General features: G+C 31.9%; 3 protein-coding genes across 3 annotated transcripts; 2 read left to right on the top strand and 1 right to left on the bottom strand.

The window, feature by feature from the left end:
* Positions 1–314: 314 nt before the first annotated feature.
* On the bottom strand, positions 315–2,029 carry LOC107925561 (uncharacterized). Its single transcript, XM_016856279.2, has 4 exons — positions 1,655–2,029; positions 1,420–1,560; positions 1,051–1,258; positions 315–675 (listed from the first exon to the last, which is right to left on the bottom strand). The coding sequence occupies exons 1-4, from the start codon at positions 2,012–2,014 to the stop codon at positions 551–553; spliced, it is 834 nt and encodes a 277-aa protein (XP_016711768.1). The 5' UTR covers positions 2,015–2,029; the 3' UTR covers positions 315–550.
* Positions 2,030–11,475: 9,446 nt separating this feature from the next.
* On the top strand, positions 11,476–14,528 carry LOC107925514 (nudix hydrolase 27, chloroplastic). Its single transcript, XM_016856237.2, has 6 exons — positions 11,476–11,876; positions 11,969–12,019; positions 12,671–12,763; positions 12,875–12,969; positions 13,357–13,471; positions 13,583–14,528. The coding sequence occupies exons 1-6, from the start codon at positions 11,664–11,666 to the stop codon at positions 13,811–13,813; spliced, it is 798 nt and encodes a 265-aa protein (XP_016711726.2). The 5' UTR covers positions 11,476–11,663; the 3' UTR covers positions 13,814–14,528.
* Positions 14,529–15,694: 1,166 nt separating this feature from the next.
* Positions 15,695–19,578, top strand: LOC107925683 (mediator of RNA polymerase II transcription subunit 27). The gene is made up of 7 exons (XM_016856398.2): positions 15,695–16,176; positions 16,275–16,440; positions 17,241–17,703; positions 18,754–18,813; positions 18,896–18,964; positions 19,054–19,097; positions 19,200–19,578. The coding sequence occupies exons 1-7, from the start codon at positions 15,861–15,863 to the stop codon at positions 19,381–19,383; spliced, it is 1,302 nt and encodes a 433-aa protein (XP_016711887.2). The 5' UTR covers positions 15,695–15,860; the 3' UTR covers positions 19,384–19,578.
* The last annotated feature ends 460 nt before the right edge of the window (positions 19,579–20,038 follow it).

Below are 20,038 nucleotides of genomic sequence, written 5' to 3'. Positions count from 1 at the left end.
TGAGTTATTATCATCAAACAAAAATAATAAGAAAATAAAAAAGGATAATTAACGCCACCTATTCAACCACAAGTCCACATCACATTGACCCAAAGCACTACTGATTTCTTTTATCAATTTATTTAAAATATTTTTATATATTTGAACATTTTAGGTTTAAATCAGATACCCATTACAGTACTATTTCTCTGCAAAAGGAAGCCATTAAATGCTCTCACTGCTTTGTCTTTTCATCAACAATAGGAAACCCCAACCCCAACCCCAACCCAAAAACATAAAAAGCAAAAATGCTTTCAACATGCAAAGCCCCAATATCAATTTGTCTTTCTCAAGTAAAAGAGCTTTAAATATTCCTACCATTGCTACATGAAAACATATTACAAAAAAAGATACCCAAAATACCTAAGTCAACTCAATTCTCCCACAGGTCCATTTATTTATCTCTACAAAACCTAAATCATACCCTACATTTTCCTACAAAGATTTGATTGAAAACCTAAAAGCTTATTTCACCTTCTATCTTCATCCTCTCTTATTCAATCATGGCAAATTACCAAGTCCAGTCCCTGTGAAACCCCATCTCTGGTGGAAGATGATAATAGCAATCCTCTTGTTTCACAACACCTACTCTTTTCATGGATTTCATCATCTCTTGGGGTTGTCTAGTTCTCATGCCTGTCAAAGATTAAATATATATTTTTTTCAATGTAAGGTCCATGTTAGAGATGGTAGAAAATTTGCAGGTACACTATAAGCATAATGATTATTCCAAAGTCCTAGTTACATGAATAGTAAGTTCACTGACTAAACTATACAATATGGAACTTTATACAAAACATTTCCATGAATACACAACAATGATATTTGTATTTGTACTCATCATTATCATAATTATAATCTTTTACCTTTGTTTTTAATAGCCTGAAAATTTTGTCAGACCTGGAAAAACCGTATGAAGAGACAGACACACCACCATTTGTTCTTAACAATACTTCCTTTTACCTTTCATACAAAGACCATATATTTACAAAAACGAAAAAAGGAACTTACTTTGTTTCTTTGTGGAATCAAAAGGGGTGTTCACAATACGAGGATGAAACACACCAGTGCCACCAGATTCTCTCACCAAACCACCACCTAACCCCAATTTATAATTATTAAAACCATTAGCTTCAAATGGCAAACCCCGGTTTTGAAAAAGCCGGTTTTGTTGTTGCCTTTGCAGAGACCTAACCCTGGCTTCAACGTAGCTCTCAACCTACAAAACATAAATAGTGACAAGTGACAACCCATTGTTTAGCTTTAATACATCATCATTACTGTACAAGTGAACAAAAAAAAAGGCACTGAAAAGTGAAAGGATGGTTCATAACTTGATAAAAGCACTATACCCCAAAAAATTAGAACCTTTAAATGTACCTGAGCTTGAGTTGGTTTCAAGAACTGGAACTCATAAACCGGTTTAGTCCCAGCAAGAAATGGACCGTTTCTGAACCCGCATGAGTTTTGAACCAAGCCAGCCCCATGAACTGAACCGTAACGAACCGGTTCTTTAAGCCTCTGCAAAGTGGGGGAACAAGAAGAAGAACAAATGAGAAACAAACAAAGGGAATGTTACAAAAGCATAAAGCCATGCAAGGGTTAAGAAATGAACCTGAAAGTTGGTGACTTTGGGTAGTTTCTGGTGATGCTTAGGAAGCGAAAGGGCGGCAAAACGAGGAGCTAAGTCATCCATGCAAGTGAAAGGGAGATGATGGTGGTGAAGGTGGGGGTTGAATTTGGAAGGGGGGTCGTGGAGGAAGATATCGGAAGGGAGCCAAAGTTCACCGTCATCCAAATTTGGAGGAGAGTTAGAGAAGTGATTCGCCATTGTTATGGGAAGTGGAGAAGCAGGGTTTTCGAGTAGGAAACGAGGCTTACGGGAGATGAAGGGGCGCTTTGCTCTCAAAGTGACGTTACCCCTCTCACACTCAATTCTTAAACAAGGGCAGAGGGTGAGCGAAAGAATATACATTGAATTACCCTATGTTTGGATGACTACTAATAAAGGAAAGGGGAGTAGAGTGAAGAAGGTCAAATTACATTCTAAGTCCCTATATTATAAATTATTTAATCAAATCCTTTTTACTATTAAAAAAGAAGGGTAAACTGTAATCAAGTTCACCAAAACTATTAGTAAGTTTATGCTTTCAATTAAGCTTTTGGGATGTTAAAATTATTGTTGTATGTATAACATTATTTGCATTGCCTATATCAATCGAAAGTTTTCTTTTCACCTTTTTTTTATAGTTTAGTTTTTTTTTATAAAACAGTTTTGAACGTTATAAATCAGCAAATAAATATCTAAACAAAATTTTTTTCTCTAATATCTGACACTGACTGTTAGATATCAGATAGCTTTGAACTTAAAATATGTTCTTCTACTCATTGATAGATATTAATCCATTATACTAGACGTTGAATTGTCATTTTGAGCTTGCTAGTTGGACTTAAAAAAGCTAACAACATGTTAACTTAAATAAAAACTTTCGAATAGTTTATTGACTTAAATAAAAAATTTTAAATACTTTAATGACTATTTTATTACTTTTGAAATTAAGTAACAAAAACATAAACTTACTAATAGTTCAGCGACAGTGGGTGTAGATTCCTCTTGAAAAAATAATTAAATTGTGACATTGTTAATACTCACTATTTAAAAGATTATATGATTTTTTTATTTATCGTTCAACCCCAAATAAAAAATTTCATTTGCAGAATCAAAAGAGCTTTCAAAATATTAATTTTGTTAAATGGTATATGAGACTTTCTTTTAAACGGTAAATGTTAACTCTTGTAAAATAAGGAAAACTACCCAAATAGTTACCCTAGAATTATCACATTCCTGTTTTGGTCACTTTACGTTTTTTTTGTCGATTTTAGAACTATTGTTAAGAATTGTTCTTGTTTTGGTCACTCTTCCATTAAAACCAATTGGAATGCTGACCGTATTTATAACACCCCCTACCCGTATTCCGAGCCTAGAATAGGGTACGAGGCATTACCGAACTTAATACGATCAATCATGTAAAAATCAGCCATAAAATTTCTTCTAAATTAAAAACTTCCGTACATATGTTTAACGTCCCTTATATGGGCCTACGAGGCCCAAAACATACATTCGGGGTGGTTTGGGACCAAACCGTAAACATATGAAACTTTTGTAACACTTAGAAATTTTTCACACTTTGGAGAGTCACACACCCGTGTTTTCAACCCGTGTAACTCTCTGTTTATAACTTCATCACCCTTGTCAATCGTACACTTCATATAAATAACAAAAAACATGTATGGGCTCAATTCTCATTAAATTTCTAATATATATATACACAATTTCACGTTAAGTAATCATACAACATATATCAGCCATAAATATCTAAACAAAATTTTTTTCTCTAATATCTGACACTGACTGTTAGATATCAGATAGCTTTGAACTTAAAATATGTTCTTCTACTCATTGATAGATATTAATCCATTATACTAGACGTTGAATTGTCATTTTGAGCTTGCTAGTTGGACTTAAAAAAGCTAACAACATGTTAACTTAAATAAAAACTTTCGAATAGTTTATTGACTTAAATAAAAAATTTTAAATACTTTAATGACTATTTTATTACTTTTTGAAATTAAGTAACAAAAACATAAACTTACTAATAGTTCAGCGACAGTGGGTGTAGATTCCTCTTGAAAAAATAATTAAATTGTGACATTGTTAATACTCACTATTTAAAAGATTATATGATTTTTTTATTTATCGTTCAACCCCAAATAAAAAATTTCATTTGCAGAATCAAAAGAGCTTTCAAAATATTAATTTTGTTAAATGGTATATGAGACTTTCTTTTAAACGGTAAATGTTAACTCTTGTAAAATAAGGAAAACTACCCAAATAGTTACCCTAGAATTATCACATTCATGTTTTGGTCACTTTACGTTTTTTTTGTCGATTTTAGAACTATTGTTAAGAATTGTTCTTGTTTTGGTCACTCTTCCATTAAAACCAATTGGAATGCTGACCGTATTTATAACACCCCCTACCCGTATTCCGAGCCTAGAATAGGGTACGAGGCATTACCGAACTTAATACGATCAATCATGTAAAAATCAGCCATAAAATTTCTTCTAAATTAAAAACTTCCGTACATATGTTTAACGTCCCTTATATGGGCCTACGAGGCCCAAAACATACATTCGGGGTGGTTTGGGACCAAACCGTAAACATATGAAACTTTTGTAACACTTAGAAATTTTTCACACTTTGGAGAGTCACACACCCGTGTTTTCAACCCGTGTAACTCTCTGTTTATAACTTCATCACCCTTGTCAATCGTACACTTCATATAAATAACAAAAAACATGTATGGGCTCAATTCTCATTAAATTTCTAATATATATATACACAATTTCACGTTAAGTAATCATACAACATATATCAGCCATATCTCTGTCATCTAAATATATTTCATAACAACTTATCTTGATTTCATACTATTTCATATTTAAGCTTAAATAACTAAAGTATTTGAAATATCATCTTTATGCAAATAGTACACGTGAGGCATATAACTCCATAATTATGAACAAACACATTTATCAAACATTTTCCATATTCATATATCAATGTCTCATGTCTCCATATATCAATAACCGTCATTTTCATGAATTTCACGTTCAATTTCATAATTATTTGTCTCGTGTTTAATTTATTCCATGTCGGAACTTTATTCATTAAAACATTTGAATTATCAATACATATAGACAGTACATTCAAGATGAACAATTATATAATCACAAATGAATTCATTTATCAACCAAGTTCTATACCCATGTCTTATCAACTCGTACTTCCTTATATCACATAATTCCATGTAACTCTTACCAAACTTTATCAAATTAGTGAACGTCTTACGGAATTGGTCTACATCGATATGCACTGAATTTCACTGAAAATCACCGATACGATAGTAGAGCTATGGTCTTTTCACTAGAATGCCATAGCTTCGCTATGGTCTTACCCCTTCACTTTCATTATGCCATGGTGAAACCATGGACTTATCCGTCAATTCATCACTTTTTTTACTAAAATGCCATAGCCCAGCTATGATCTTACATCTTATACACATATCATACTGATGTCATATCCCAGATATGATTTTGCGCAAAAATCACTTGTCACTTGTAGCCTAAGATACCACTATTCACTGATCAGGTAGCCGAAGCTACCACTTTTCACTGGTCAGATAGCCGAAGCTACCACTTTTCACTGGTCAGGTAGCCGAAGCTACCACTTTTCACTGATCAGGTAGCCGAAGCTACCACTTTTCACTTGTCATTTGTCCTTGATCAGATAAGTGTAGCCGAAGCTATCATTTATCACTTTCACTTGTTCTTGATCAGATAAGTGTAGCCGAAGCTATCACTTATCACTTGTTGTCATGGTCCAACCATGGTCTTTTCCGTCAATTCATCTTGTCACTGAACTAAAGTGCTCAAATTGATCATTTATTCAAATTTCATACTTTTACATTATTCACGATTTTATCATCAATACATATGAAATAACACATCATGAAATTCATAAAATTAACAAATGATCACTAAAATTTATAAACTCACAAGTTCGATTTTTATACTAAAACGATAATCATAATTTCATAATAAATGTTCCAAATAAAATATTATATCATTTCTAATTCAACATTTATCGATTATAATCGGGCATGTGATCAATTTATACACGAGTCATTCATATATTATTCCTCCTCCTCTCCATCCACATCCTTGTTATAAATAATACACTTGTAAGTAACATTATCTATAATTTTTACTCTTATATGAATATTCAAGCTGTCCATCTGTGTCATAGTCACTAAATTATTTTTATCTTGAGCTACAGAACTCCAAATTAAGATCCGATAATTTTCCTTGAAACTAGGTTCATGTATCTTCTTACCATAAAATTTTCAGAATTTTTTGTTTAACCAATAAGTACAGTTTATTCTTTAAAATCCCCAATGTTTCGTTGTCTAACAGTTCCGACTCTTCTTCACTAAAAATTAATTATCTCCTCGTACAGGATTCGAATGATGTTCTCGTTTGTTTCTCTTGAAAATAGATTCATTTAGGATTCTAAACATATAAATTTAAGCCCCTAATTATTTTTCTCCAATTTTTTTATGATTTTATAAAGTCAAAACAGGAGAACCCTAAATCATTCTGCATTGTCTCACAAAATTTATTATATCTCATGATTTATAATTCTATTGCTTACATCGTTTCTTCTATAAGAAAACAGACTCAATAAGTTTTAATTTCATATTTTATTCATCCTTTAATTCGATTTATATAATTTTTGGCGATTTTTCAAATTTAGACTACTGCTGCTGTCCAAAACAGTTTTAGTGCAAGATGTTGATTTCCATTTTGCCCCAAATTTCACAGTTCATACAATTCAGTCCTTACTCAATTAACCCCTCAATTGAGATAATTTTTCTCAATTAATACTTTATTATATCATTTTAAACTACTTCATAACCCTTGAAAATTATAATTTTAGCACTAGACCTTATTTCCAAACTCTTTCACAATTAGGTCCTTAAATCAATTTTCATCAATTGTACTTAATAAAATCATCATATATCAAAATTAAAGCTTCAATTATATGTTTATTCATCATATACTTCCAGAACTCATCCATAAAAACTTTAAAAATTAGCCATGGAATAAAAAACTAATGAAATAGTAAGTTGGACCCAATTATAAAAGTCCAAAAACATAAAAATTTCAAGGAGAAAGCAAGAATTAAACTTACATGAAGATAGAGTATGAAAACCAGCTTGAACCCTCCTCCATGTCTGTTTTTCAGCTGATGAATATGAAGAGAAATGAAGAGAACTCTAGATATTCCAATTTAGTCTCATTTTTATTTAGCTAATTTTGGCAATTTTTCAATTTTGCCCTTATTTAACCCATTTCCAGATTTTTCTCAGCTATTGCCGCCCAAAATATCTCCTTTGGGCTTATTTGCAATTTAGGTCCTTCCTCATTTGACAATTGAGCTATTTAATCCTCTTAGCAACTTTTACACATTTTCTAATTTAGTCCTTTTATTTAATTAACCATCCAAACGTCAAAATTTTCTAACGAAATTTTAATACTACATTATTGACACTCCGTAATAATTCATAAAAATATTTATGGCTCGGTTTATAACACCAAGATCTCGATACCTCTTTTTCTCAATTTCTTGACCAAATAAATCTTTATAAAACCCAATTTACTATTTCAAAAATATTTTAAAAATTACATTTGGCTCATAAATATTAAATAATATAATCTAAAAGTTCATTTGTCGAATTTGATGGTCTTGAACCACTATTTTCGACATTGCTGAAATTCGGGCTATTACAGTACCGCCATATAATGTTGTATGTTTTGCCACGTAATATCTTTAGTGAAAAAGAAATAATCCATGTCGAGTCTTCCTCATGGACTATAAACAATAAGGAATCTAAGTTCGGTGAGAGAAAGGCCTTAGATATGGTTACAAGTATTGGTCATTTCCTCATTGGCTTTTTTCGTGGTGGCATAAAGACTTGTCGGGTGTTTGATTCTGTCACATTCGGAGAATGGGCTTTCGGTGTCGAGTCCATAAACGGAGCTCAATGAAGCCCAAACAATTGACGATTGAGTCCATCAAGGGAAATGCATGGATATGGTTATAAGTATGAGCAATTTCCTCATTGACCTTTTTTGTGGCGACGTAAATACTCATTGGATTATCAATTTTGTCATGTTCAAACAATGGGTTTTCAATGTTGAGTCTATAAAACAGAGATCAAAGAAGCCCAAACGGTTGATGGTTGAGTCTAGTGAGGGAAATGCTTTGGATATGGTTATAAGTAATAAGCGATTTCCTCACTGGCTTTCTTTGTGGCGGTGTAAAGACTCATTGAATGATCAGTTTTGCCATGTTAGGAGAATGGTTTTCAGTGTTGAGTCCATAAACAGAGCTCAATGAAGCCTAAACGATTAACGATTGTGGATTCACTACTTTGGCTACTTCGAGTAAGTTAACAATCCCAACAATGTTCGACCTAACATACAATTGTGGGTTTTGCATGACGTACCGTACACCATCATGTGTCGCTAAGTGAAACACGCGAGTGAACGACACAATGTTGAACAAATTTGTCAACAAAGCGAGGTTGTTTAGATCTCCTTCAACGATGAAAACCTGATGTTTGATCAATAGACTCTACCTCGATATTTTTAATGAAAGATTGTAACAATCGTTCAAATTATCCAATCCTAAAAGTTCAACATTGCTTTTTTCCAAAACAAGTAAACAATGAGAACCCATGAACCCAGCAACGTCAATGACCAAAATGGAAACCCCAATAAGCTTATGTGGAGTAGAAGAGTGATAGACTTGTTTCTCCCATGTCACACCAAAAGTATATGTACACATAGTGGCACAGTTAGCACTCCATTTGATTTTTAATGGATGAGTGAGTGAAATAAGAACAATCTTTAATAACAATGCTAAAATTGCAAAAAAAAAAAAAACAAAAAACAAACAAACAATAGAGTGACCAAAATAGGAATACAATAAATTTAGAGTGACTATCAGGGTAGTTTACCCTTTAAAATATTATCTTATTTTATTCTTTTTAATAGTGTATAGACTAAATTGATCCATTTAACAAAAACAGGGCTAATTTGATCTTATTCTTATAATAGAGAAAAATGATAAATAATTTGTAATTACAAATTCCTTATTAAATTTCAAAAGGAAAGAGATATATTTTATAATTTAAAAAAATTTTACTTTTTTTTTTATTTTTTTGTTTTGGAGTTATTAAAAAATTATTATTTATAGGAAAAATAATGGATTATTGTCTTCCTTTACTATCTTTTTGAAAAATAAGGTGAAAATATAAAAGAGGAATTTGTACTAAATATTAGATTGTATTTTGTTGCTTCTACTAAAACATGTAAATTAGTCCTTATACGTTAGATCAAAGAGCAAATTGATCATTTTGTTGAAAAATCCATCTACTTGTACGGTTAAAAATTGGTCTTTGTATGTCAGTAGGAGGTATACATGACGCACTATGTGTAACTATTTGATTCTACCAACCATGCCGGTTTTTAAACAATAAAAATGGATGAATTTTTTAATAAAATATCAATTTTCTCTTTAATCCAATATATAATAATTAATTTACTTATTTTTTGAATGAAAAAATAAAATATAATCTAATTTTTAATACATAGATCTCCCATAATATTTTTACGTAAAAAATTACTTATCAAAACGAAAGAAAGATTTAGGTTTCCTTACTTAACTTGCTTTCTCTTTACCTTTATATATTATAAGGTGAAAGTACTTGTTAAGTACTTTATTATAAGAACTTAATTAAAATAATCTATTTATTATTAAAAGATGTATTCAGTCATTGTGGAAGAACAAAGTCAAAAATATAAATTATGGAGGTCAAAGTAATTTTTTTATGCTAAAGGTGTCTAAAAATATAATTACACAATTTTATCCAAATGGTGAAACCTCTTTTTTTTTTTTTTACCTTTTTAGATTCCCCTTAAACAAATTTAAATTCAATATAATAAAATTTAAGGTCCATTTGGATGAACGTTTATCTTCAGTGTGGTGTGTTTAATTTTTTTTTGTCTTATGCTATATTATTATTATAGTATTTTATCTTACCACCACTGTTATTTTTACACTAATTACAAATAAACATACTGTCCATCCAAAAAATGGACCTGTTAAGAAATTTAACTAATTGTTAAAAGAATTATTTACGTTGACAAAATATTAACTCAATTTATAACGATGATTTAGAGGTTGTGAATTTAAATGAACTTACATGCTTTTGGAAATGTATAAAAATAAGTTTAATTATTTGTATATTTTTATTGAGTTATTTATTAGCTAAAAATAGTAAAATTATATTTTTTAGATAATTTTTAAATTATTTTTTAGATAATTTTTAAATTATTTATATTTTTTCACTCTTAAATTAAAAAATAATATACACTTAAATATTAAAAAACTCAAACTTATGTAATAATAATGTAAATTGAATTTAGTAAAATTATTTGCTAAAAAGAAGAATTTAGTAAAATAATATTTTGATTTAAACAAATTATAATTCAATAGAAAAACCTAATTATTTTTATAAAAAAAAACTTTTTTTAGAGTTTAGGGGTTAAAATTTATACTAATAAGGATAATGTAATTATTTTTTTTTCTACCAAAAAAATGTACATATTTTATTGATGTAAATTTCTTTAAATTGATTAAAGCTTTATTAATAAAATTAGCCATTGGGCTAAAATCAACTATACAGATGTCACGTGACCAGTTGGCAGTCGGCACACGCTTATATCAGCTAAAGCCAAGTCAGAGCCGTATTGTTTGCCTCGACCTTCTCTCCCTCAATCGTCTGCCCTTGAGCCGTTTTGGCACTACCTTTTCAACGGGCGTGTTCCTCACTACCCAGCCTATTTAACAAATCATTCATCCATAAAGAAACTTGGTTCGCTTATAGAGCGAGTATTGGAATTGTTAATCCGTAAAAACCGCGAAGGCTGAAATATCCACCGGGGGATGCTGATCACGACCTGCACTATTATACCTGCCTGGATATTTATTTTAAATATATAATAAATTTAATGGCTAAAATATGTTACTCATTGTACTTTGATAAAATTTAAATTTTAGTCTATATATTTTAAAAAATTAAAAATTAAGTATTTTTGTATTTAAAGATTTCAGTTCAAAATTAAAAACTTAAGTATTTTTCTTTATCCATTTTTTTATTTAACATGTTGGTTAGGTTGGTCTTATGTGATGTGTCATATGATTGATAGGAAATAAACATAGTACGTTGGTAAATTTTAACTGAAACTATGACTAACTATAGTAATGATTGAATTAGAATTCTTAAATTGAAAAAGTAAGGGGATTGGAATTTTAATTTTAAAGTATAAGGACTAAATCTTAATTTTTGTCAAAGTATAAGGATTAATAACATATTTTAACCTTCTCGTTATGTATATGTGTTTTTTTAAATTTATCAAAATGTAAAGGTATAAACATTCTCTAAATACTATTTGTTCATTTCTAAACGAAATGATCTTTCGATAATTTCACACTAAATCAGAATTTAATTGATATACGACATTAACTCCGTCAAAACCTTCTATATAAAGCATAGATTATATTGATCAAGTTTTTAAAATGGTTAATTTATTTCTGTTAAGGGATTAGAATTCAAGGACCAAACCTAATAGCTACTTATGACAGGAAAAATTTAAGGATCAATCTGGGGATCAAAATATTGCTGAAGGGCCATTTTACTATTTAAACCTATTTATAATTATAGTTTTATCAAAAAAAAAAAGTACGGGCTTTAAGGGTGGGGAAAGTACAAAGCTGTAAATTAAGAAAGGTGACGAGGGTAGTTTTGAAAATGAAAAAAGTGGATAATGCGTTAAGGGGAAGCTGATGGGGTTGGATATAGAGTGCTCAAAGTAAGCGAGAGTTTGGATTCCGGTTTATCAGGACTGAGTCAGTGACTCGTCAAAACGACGCGATGGCAGGGTGTCAACTGGTGGGCAATTCGGTGTTTTACGGGACCGAGAGACGAAATTGCCATTGTCAATTGGTTAAATTTTCGGGGGTGCCACTGTTTTATCCTCTGCTCAGTGTTCCACTCACAAATATCTCGGCTTCCTTATCCAATGAAGGTCCACCTGATGGGTATAGGAAAAATGTTGGAATTTGTCTTGTAAATCCTTCTAAAAAGGTCCTTAATTTATTCTCTAATTTTCCCATTAATTCATTTCAGTTTGATGTTTTTGATTTTTGATTCTGTTATTTTTCTTGGATTTTTTTTAGATATTTACAGCGTCGAGGATATATATTCCAGACACCTGGCAAATGCCTCAGGTATGTTGTTTCTTTTTTCAGAAATTTCTTGGTTTAAGCTTGTTGGATAGGGTTCTATTAATTGGCTCCTAAATTGGATTATGCTGGGAAAACTTGAATTTAGTCCATGCATTGTCGAATTTGTTTTTAATTTAGTTTAGTCATTTAGTGAAACAGAATTTGTTGAAATCCTCTTGTAATTGGTTCTGCAAAGCTTTAAGCAAGTAGTCTGCATCTGTCCGTTGACTAAATCCGAAATCCTCGAATTTTAGAGCTGAAAAACAACGAGTCTTTTCGGCTTCGGTTCCTTTCGAGTATTTACAAGTAATGCTTGTATGAAAGAGTTTGGGATTCAATAATTTCATTACTCTTTGGAGCTAAGTGCAAATGCTTCCTGTTTCTGTGACTGTACCTATATGTCGCCTTAAACCGACTTTAAGTTTGAGGTTCAAGCATGCAAGGATTAGTGCAAATGAAATAAGGTAACATTGTAGTTCATCGTTAGGCTTTCCGTAGGGATGTGATGCACGTGAACATTAGTTCTGTACACTTCGCCCTGGGCAGTTCGGGTTCAAAAGTCTGAAACATTTTAATTTCTCGTTGTCTAAATCTTTGAATACGGTAGACTCTATGGCATGCATATAGCAACTGTCTCGAGTTTGTGTTATGCAGGGTGGTGCTAATAAAGGTGAAGATCTAAGAAAAGCAGCCATGAGAGAACTGAGGGAAGAAACTGGTGTTACATCCGCTGAATTTCTTGCAGAGGTGTGTTTCGAGATAATTTGTATTAAAAACATCTGTTTTATGACATCGCAAACGATAAAACGATTATCGTGTTGAAGTTATTGAACTGATTTTTTGACATTTAATGTACAGGCACCTTATTGGTTGACTTATGATTTTCCTATTAAAGTGAAAGATAAGCTTAACCGTAGATGGGGGACCAATTATAAAGGTCAAGCACAGAAATGGTAAGGACTGTAGTTTAGATCATCAAATAAATATGATATATTGAAGACCTTAACTTGAATTGTGTAATTTGCTTTGATTGCTCATGTTGAGTTCCTATGTTACTCGGACTTGCATATGGATATGTGTTTAATACAGATATGTTCATATATTTTTAAAGTTTTATCATGTATTTGAAGGATCTTTTGTAGCTCTCAGCCATATTCGTGTGTATTTTTAAAGTTTATTGACGGGTTCTGTTTTTACTATGAATATATGAAACTGGGGTTTGCTTAATCATTCTATTTGAAAACCAATCTTTCTCTGAATTCGTGTAGTAAGCTTTCAATTTTTCGAATCCAAATAAATATATGCTTCTTATTTGACTTTCTCTGTTTCTCCTGATACAGGTTTCTTTTTAAGTTCACTGGAAATGAAGAAGAAATCAATCTTTTAGGCGACGGTTCGGAAAAGCCAGAGTTCAAAGAGTGGTCATGGAGATTACCAGAACAAGTTGTAGAGCTTGTATCTCTCATTACCCAATCCTTAATATAAAGTTTTACCGATCGAAATGCCAACATTTTAGAAGATCTGATACTTCTTTTAGCTAATGCTTCAAAACTAATTTTTGAGCAGGCTGTGGATTTCAAGAAGCCGGTTTATGAACAAGTTCTCAAAGTATTCAGCCCTTACTTCTCATCAGATGCAGACGAAGAGCAGTGTTTGACCAAGAATGAACGTAATGGAGGAAAAATACATAAGCAGACTACTAAAAGGAGTTCAACTAAGAATAAACCAAATGGTGGAAAAAAAATACATAAGCAAACTAAAAGGTGTTCAACTTCTCTGCAGGGTCAGGTATTGTAATTTTGCATTGTTTTGGGGTTGGGGGCGGGTTGAGAATGTCAAAATAATATTGAAAACTTGTTGCGATTAAGCGGATGCGACTGGATCAAAGTTTCTTACATGATGAAACTAGATTTATTTGTTCGCCGGCAATCGTAAATCTGTCTCTGCAAATTGGACATTATAGCTATTCTTTTGCAAATAAACACTTGTGAAAGACTATCCATGTGTTGAAATATGCTTCATATTAAGAGGTCAAGAATAAAACTAAGGATTTAGGCGTAAGGGTTAATGTTATTATCCTATTTGTCATCATTATCATGCACAATTAGGATTGGTTGCTTTGTAAATGGTGATTATAGTTGCATTGGAAAATAATAAACTGAACAGTAATGGAGAAAAGTTGACTCACTGAATGGACTGATAAACAAGGTATTTTCTATCCAATGAGTTGTAATGTTAGAACTGCAAGCCTTTTTAGTGAACTTTTAATTCTGAAGTTTTATTCCATTGTTTTAGAACAAAAAGGATAACGTTCCAAGAAGCTCAGTGGCACTCCAATTATATATCAGACTTGGGACAAATATGTAATGAGTACAATTTTATTATTAAATATTCATGAGGCCTTTGTTTGTATTTATAATTTGGTTATGACTACGCAAAATGTTTATGGTGTAAGTGCATAGTCAGTACTGTTTCGGTAATCTTTGTCTTAAATTACTATTAAGTTGTTCAAGTTTTGTTCCGATTAAAATTTCATCGTGTAATGGTGCTGCCATGTGTAACGTAATAGCTGACTCAATAACTGTTAACGGTCATGTTAGCATTTTAATGTTAAAGATACACTATTGGTCGAAAGGTTTAAGAGCTTAAGAGCTTAATTGAGTGTTTTTTCTTTTTTTACTATGGGGATTATTTACCTGTTCAGCCTTAAAAAATAAATTTATTTATTTGATATATGTAAAGTTTTTACATAATTGGGTATTTAGTGAATTGCATTAGAGATGTTTATGGACTAAACCGGGCTGAGTTTATGAGTGGTATCAATATCATATATAGTTGTCCAAATTCAATTTAATTTGAAACATGAGTTTTAAAATTTGTCTAAATTTAGTTACATTTGTAGATAATTAACTTAAACCGTTATCCATTTCTTAAATTTTAAAATATATTGGTTTATTTAGTATTTATTGATTATAAATATATCTTTTATATATTTTCTCTTAAATTTTTAAATATAAACAATTTAATATATTTTTAATATTTATATTATAATATATAAAACGAATCAAAGAGTAATATAAACTTTGAAATTTTATTTAAACTCTTTTAAAATTCAAATAACCATTGAATAGTTTTATTTTTGAAGAAGATTGGGCTTAAAATTAGATATAAATTAGAGTCAACTGTATTTAAGGTCATTAAATTATTAGTAAATTTATGTTTGAATCATTTAATTTTAAAAGGTTATAAAAATAGTCATTTGAATATTTAAAAATTTTTATTTAAGTTATTAGGATGTTAAAATTATTGTCATACGACTTTTTTTGTTTGTATTGCACCAATCGAAAGTGCTCTTTTTTTTCTCTTTTACAGTTTAATTTTTTTTCATGAAGTAATTTTAATAGTCACGAATTTACAAACTAAAATTTAAACAACTTTCTTTTTTATTTTCAACATTGATCGTCAGATCAACTTAGATCCGATGTATGTTATTCTCTTTATCGTTGGATACTAATCTACCAATTGATTTTTGAGTCCAGATTTAAAAAAAAAACTTTATTATTGAGGCACAAATAAATTTTTTTGAATAGATTGATAAGTTAAAATGAAATTTTTTTGAATAGTTTAATAAGTTAAAATGAAAAATTTTAAATAGTAATTTTGTTTACCTATAGATAATTGCGAAGTAGAGATTGGAGATGACGTGGCTTTAGCGGTGAATGGTGATAAAGCCTTGGATATTAACTTTACTGAAGACCTCCGAGAAGCAGAAGTTTTCTTTAAACCCTTTTTCTTTTTGGGAGGATTCCATTTTTCAGATCTTCAGATTAGTAACAAAATCCTAATGCTGCAACAGCACCATCAACAGCAACAACACCACCACCTCCAGTCCGCGATCACCGCGGCACCACCGCCTTCGGCGACGACTTCAACGCCTCCTTCATCAACCACCGGGGAGGCACCGCCGAAGCAGGTGGCTCTAGCGATGGATAGACTCGGACAGGCTGCAAGACTCATCGCTGATATCCGCCTAGGTGCTGATCGACTTCTCGAAGCCCTATTTGTCGCTTCGCAGCCGCATCAAAGCTCGAAACCTCTCCACTTGTTTCGCCAAGAAGACGAGTCAATGCGCCAACATCTCCAAGACCTCCGAACCGTTGGTAAACAAAAAATAAATTACCTTTTTGTCTTAATATTAGAATGATGTCTCTTTGGAGGACTAGTTTTTGTTTGAAATTGTATTTGATTTTCTTGTTAGGAAAGCAGCTGGAGGAATCTGGAGTGTTGAATGAGTCACTTAGGTCAAGGAGTAATTCTTGGGGTTTGCATATGCCTTTAGTATGTCCTGACGGTGCCGTTGTGGCTTATGCTTGGAAACGACAGCTTGCTGGCCAGGCTGGTGCATCTGCTGTTGACCGGACAAGGTTCGTACTCAATTAGTCATATAGCTACGGTAAATGTTTGATATTGTTGAATTCTACCTAAGCTTTGGTACAGTGAAATGCCTTTATGAGTTGGTATCGTTTGTTGCATAATCGTATGAATTTTAGTTGCCTGTTATGTATAGGGTTTAAGACATTTTTCAGGGAAGTAAAGGATCCAGCAATGGTTTTCTGATAATTATGGTAAATTGCATTTGCCTGATTTGAATGGAGAATATTTTAAGGTTCAGATTGAAATAGATGTGGGGTGCTTATTTATTAGCAAAATTTTGGGTCTTACTGATTTTAGTAGATTGTGACACGGTGCAATTTGCAACATGAATTGCTTGAAGTTCTTTTAAATGGTTCACGGACTTGCTAAATTCTTATAAAGTAACTACTCGTATAGGAGGTGTTGCTGGCTTGCACTAGTCTAATTCTGAATGAATAAGGGGTGGTACGATACATGAACAAAGATTTGAACCAATCTCCTAACTCATTGACTAACCACAGTCTTGGATCACAGATATAATTGCAAAGGAGTTGCTTAGAATACAAAATGAAATGATTTTCTTATATTATCTCTATGTTATCATTTTTTAATTTAATGTGCATTGGTCATGGAAAACACTGTAGTGATGTGCTGTTTTGTTTAATTTCAATTCAGTATCATCACTTCTTGTTGCAACATGGTATGTACAGTGAGTTCTTTTTAACTTAGCAATGCTTTCCTTGGCTCACAATTTTTTGTTCTGAAACTTGAGATTGTCAAATTGTTTATCTCATGCTTCTAATGTTCACAGGCTTGCTCTCAAAGCCTTCACAGACCAGAAAAGGCGATTTTTTCCTCACCTTGATGATGAAGAGGATGGTGAGGGTACTGACACTGTGTCAAAGAAACACCGCAATTTGCCAGCTCTGGCAGAAGACAATCAGGATAATCTTAGCGATTGTAAAACATTATCTGATGTTTTGACTAACTTGGAGAAAGAAATACCAAATCTGAAAGTTTCGACTTATGAAAGACTGGATTGGTTGAAAAGAGCTTCTTCATTGCCTGCTTCAGCAAATGATAATACCATGGAGGCACCAAAACATAATTTTCACAGCACAAGTATACTTAGACCAGCACCCCAGAATGTTGCTTCTATGGATAAGGTTGCTGTAATTGAGCTGTTCTTTCCTTCTATCTTCAGAGCTGTAGTCTCATTGCATCCAGCTGGTTCAACAGATCCAGATTCAGTGGCTTTCTTTTCTCCGGACGAGGTAATCTTTTCAGCAGATGCAAATGCTTCTTGTTCTCTTCTTTGAAATTAATAATAGTATTAAACCTTTGTTTGCATGTTGCCATGAAAGAGGCAAACGTTGGTTATGTGATTCATGGATCTTATTATGTTAGCCATGTGGTAGAGTAGCTAAGTGGTTTTACATAGTAAAGATCTTTCTTTTTTAGTAATCTTCTGACGTTCATATATGCATTGCTGCATAGAAGCAGAGGCAAAAGAAGTACATAATATAATCACAGATTCATGAAATTGGTTGTGCCTATTCAAGCCTCAAATGCTTTTTGGAACTAATTAGTTTGCTTCAAGCTTGGTTTCACCTTTTTATCTGAGTCAGCTTGAACTTGTTCATGAGTCTGTATAACAGACTATTGCCTTATTGGTTGTTTTCTGTTGGACTTGACTAGTATATTGACTAGTTTTGATGCCATTTGAAAGATTGGCTTATTGGTTGATATCTTTTGGACTTGATTGGTATCTTGGAAATGTTTTGATGCCATTTAAAAGAAAAGGTGGGAGGCCAACTATTTAATTTTTGCTAAACAATGGGAGCTCAATTTGCTGGTAGAAAGTTGACCAGGGATCAAGCTCTCATTTCCAAAGCCTGAATTTATCTTCTTCAATACTTCAAAGTTCTAACTTCCTAGCTCTGCAATTTTGGGGATGCACCAAAGTCTATTCTGTGGTCTCACAAGAAAGGTGGATTGTAACTATAACTCATCATTTTTTTAAAGCACCTATGTCTGACACTTGTGTTTGATATATATTTGGACATGGTTATAGGGATGTAACCTCCAAATACATGTAAAAACTTCACCATATTCAACATGCTTGTATTGGATGCATACCCATGCACTCACATCCAAGTCCGAGTAACATAGGTGCAAATCACCTTTCTGCTCACAATCATACCTTTATTAGCATGATTACAGTCGGTTTGGTACTATAGAGTCATACATCTTGGTTAGCCTTGTTGCCTCTCAATAAAGCAGTTTAATTGCACTTCTGTATTTACCTTTTTCATTCTGCACAGGGCGGCAGCTACATGCATTCTAGAGGTTCTTCGGTCTATCATGTATTTAGACAGATAACGGTAACAGTCTATCCAGTTTGGGTTAATTATATCCATTAAGCTGAAGCTTTCTGTTATACTAATAACTATTTCCTTATTACAGGAGCATGCTACTGTTGCCCTCCAGTATTTCCTTGGAATCAGAAGTAAAACAGCATTGTATTCTCTTTTGGTATGGTCTCTGTATAAATGTCTGAACTGTTATTCAATTTTTTGCAGCTATTTTGTGCTAATGATGTATGTATGCATTTCCTTTTGTAGCACTGGATATGCAGCTACCAAACTTTATTCACCAAAGTCTGCAAGTATGGTTTGCTTTCTCTTTCATTTTTTTTTTCTCTTTCTCTAATAATTCTCCTTAGCTTGTATTCTTCTCTGGTAATAAAACGATGAACCCTTTGGTACAGCAAATGCGGACGGCTATTGGCAATGGACAGGCAATCAGCTTTAATCTTACCTCCTGTACATCGTCCTTATCGAACTCTTTCTGTTTCAAAACAATCATTGAGTCAATCTATTTCCTCAACATTAGATCAAGGTTCTAATGCCCCTGAAGCTTATCATATCGGTTGCTTCTCGGATAACATGTAAGTTCACTCTACTTTCTGTTAACCAAGGTATATTAGCTAAAGCTAGGAAATAGAAAGATCAAATTGATACTAGTGAGTGATGAAAACAAGGTTTCTATATTAACTTACTTCAGGTGATCGAATGAGAATGTTTTAGTTGATGTGTAAGAAACAGAGTGTATTTTTCATCTCTAAATTTATTGTTTCTTTGTGTTCCTATTCCTTTTTTCTTTTTTTCTCTTTCGTTTGTTCTTTTTTCTCTTTATATTCAATTTCTTGAAGTTTTTAAGTGGACTGAATTTTAGCTCTGTTAATACTCATGAGTTTGAGCACGCTGTATAAAAAAGCATTACTCTTAATAGTATATTTATAGAATAGTATTTTTCGTATTTATCGAAGTTTGTGTGTTTATTTTTTTTCTTTATTTTATTGTCTTTAATTGCATTCATTGTAAAGTCTTGTTTCAAACTATGTTTAAACATAAGTTGGAACATTAAGTTAGGACAGGGAGCCAATGTGATCATTTCATATATTAATCCTAAAATTAATACACATCGAGTAAAGGAATAGTTATTTGAACCAATTTAATTAAATTTTTTTTATAAAAAAAATACCGAATTCTTACTAAATCAAATGAAAATAAGGCTATGTTCAAATTTAAAATTAGTATTTATATT

Source organism: Gossypium hirsutum, chromosome A01, assembly GCF_007990345.1.
Source record: "Gossypium hirsutum isolate 1008001.06 chromosome A01, Gossypium_hirsutum_v2.1, whole genome shotgun sequence".
In the NCBI taxonomy this organism is placed as follows: domain Eukaryota; kingdom Viridiplantae; phylum Streptophyta; class Magnoliopsida; order Malvales; family Malvaceae; genus Gossypium; species Gossypium hirsutum.
The sequence above is the reverse complement of the archived record's forward strand: the minus strand, read 5'-3'. Positions and strand labels throughout refer to the sequence as shown.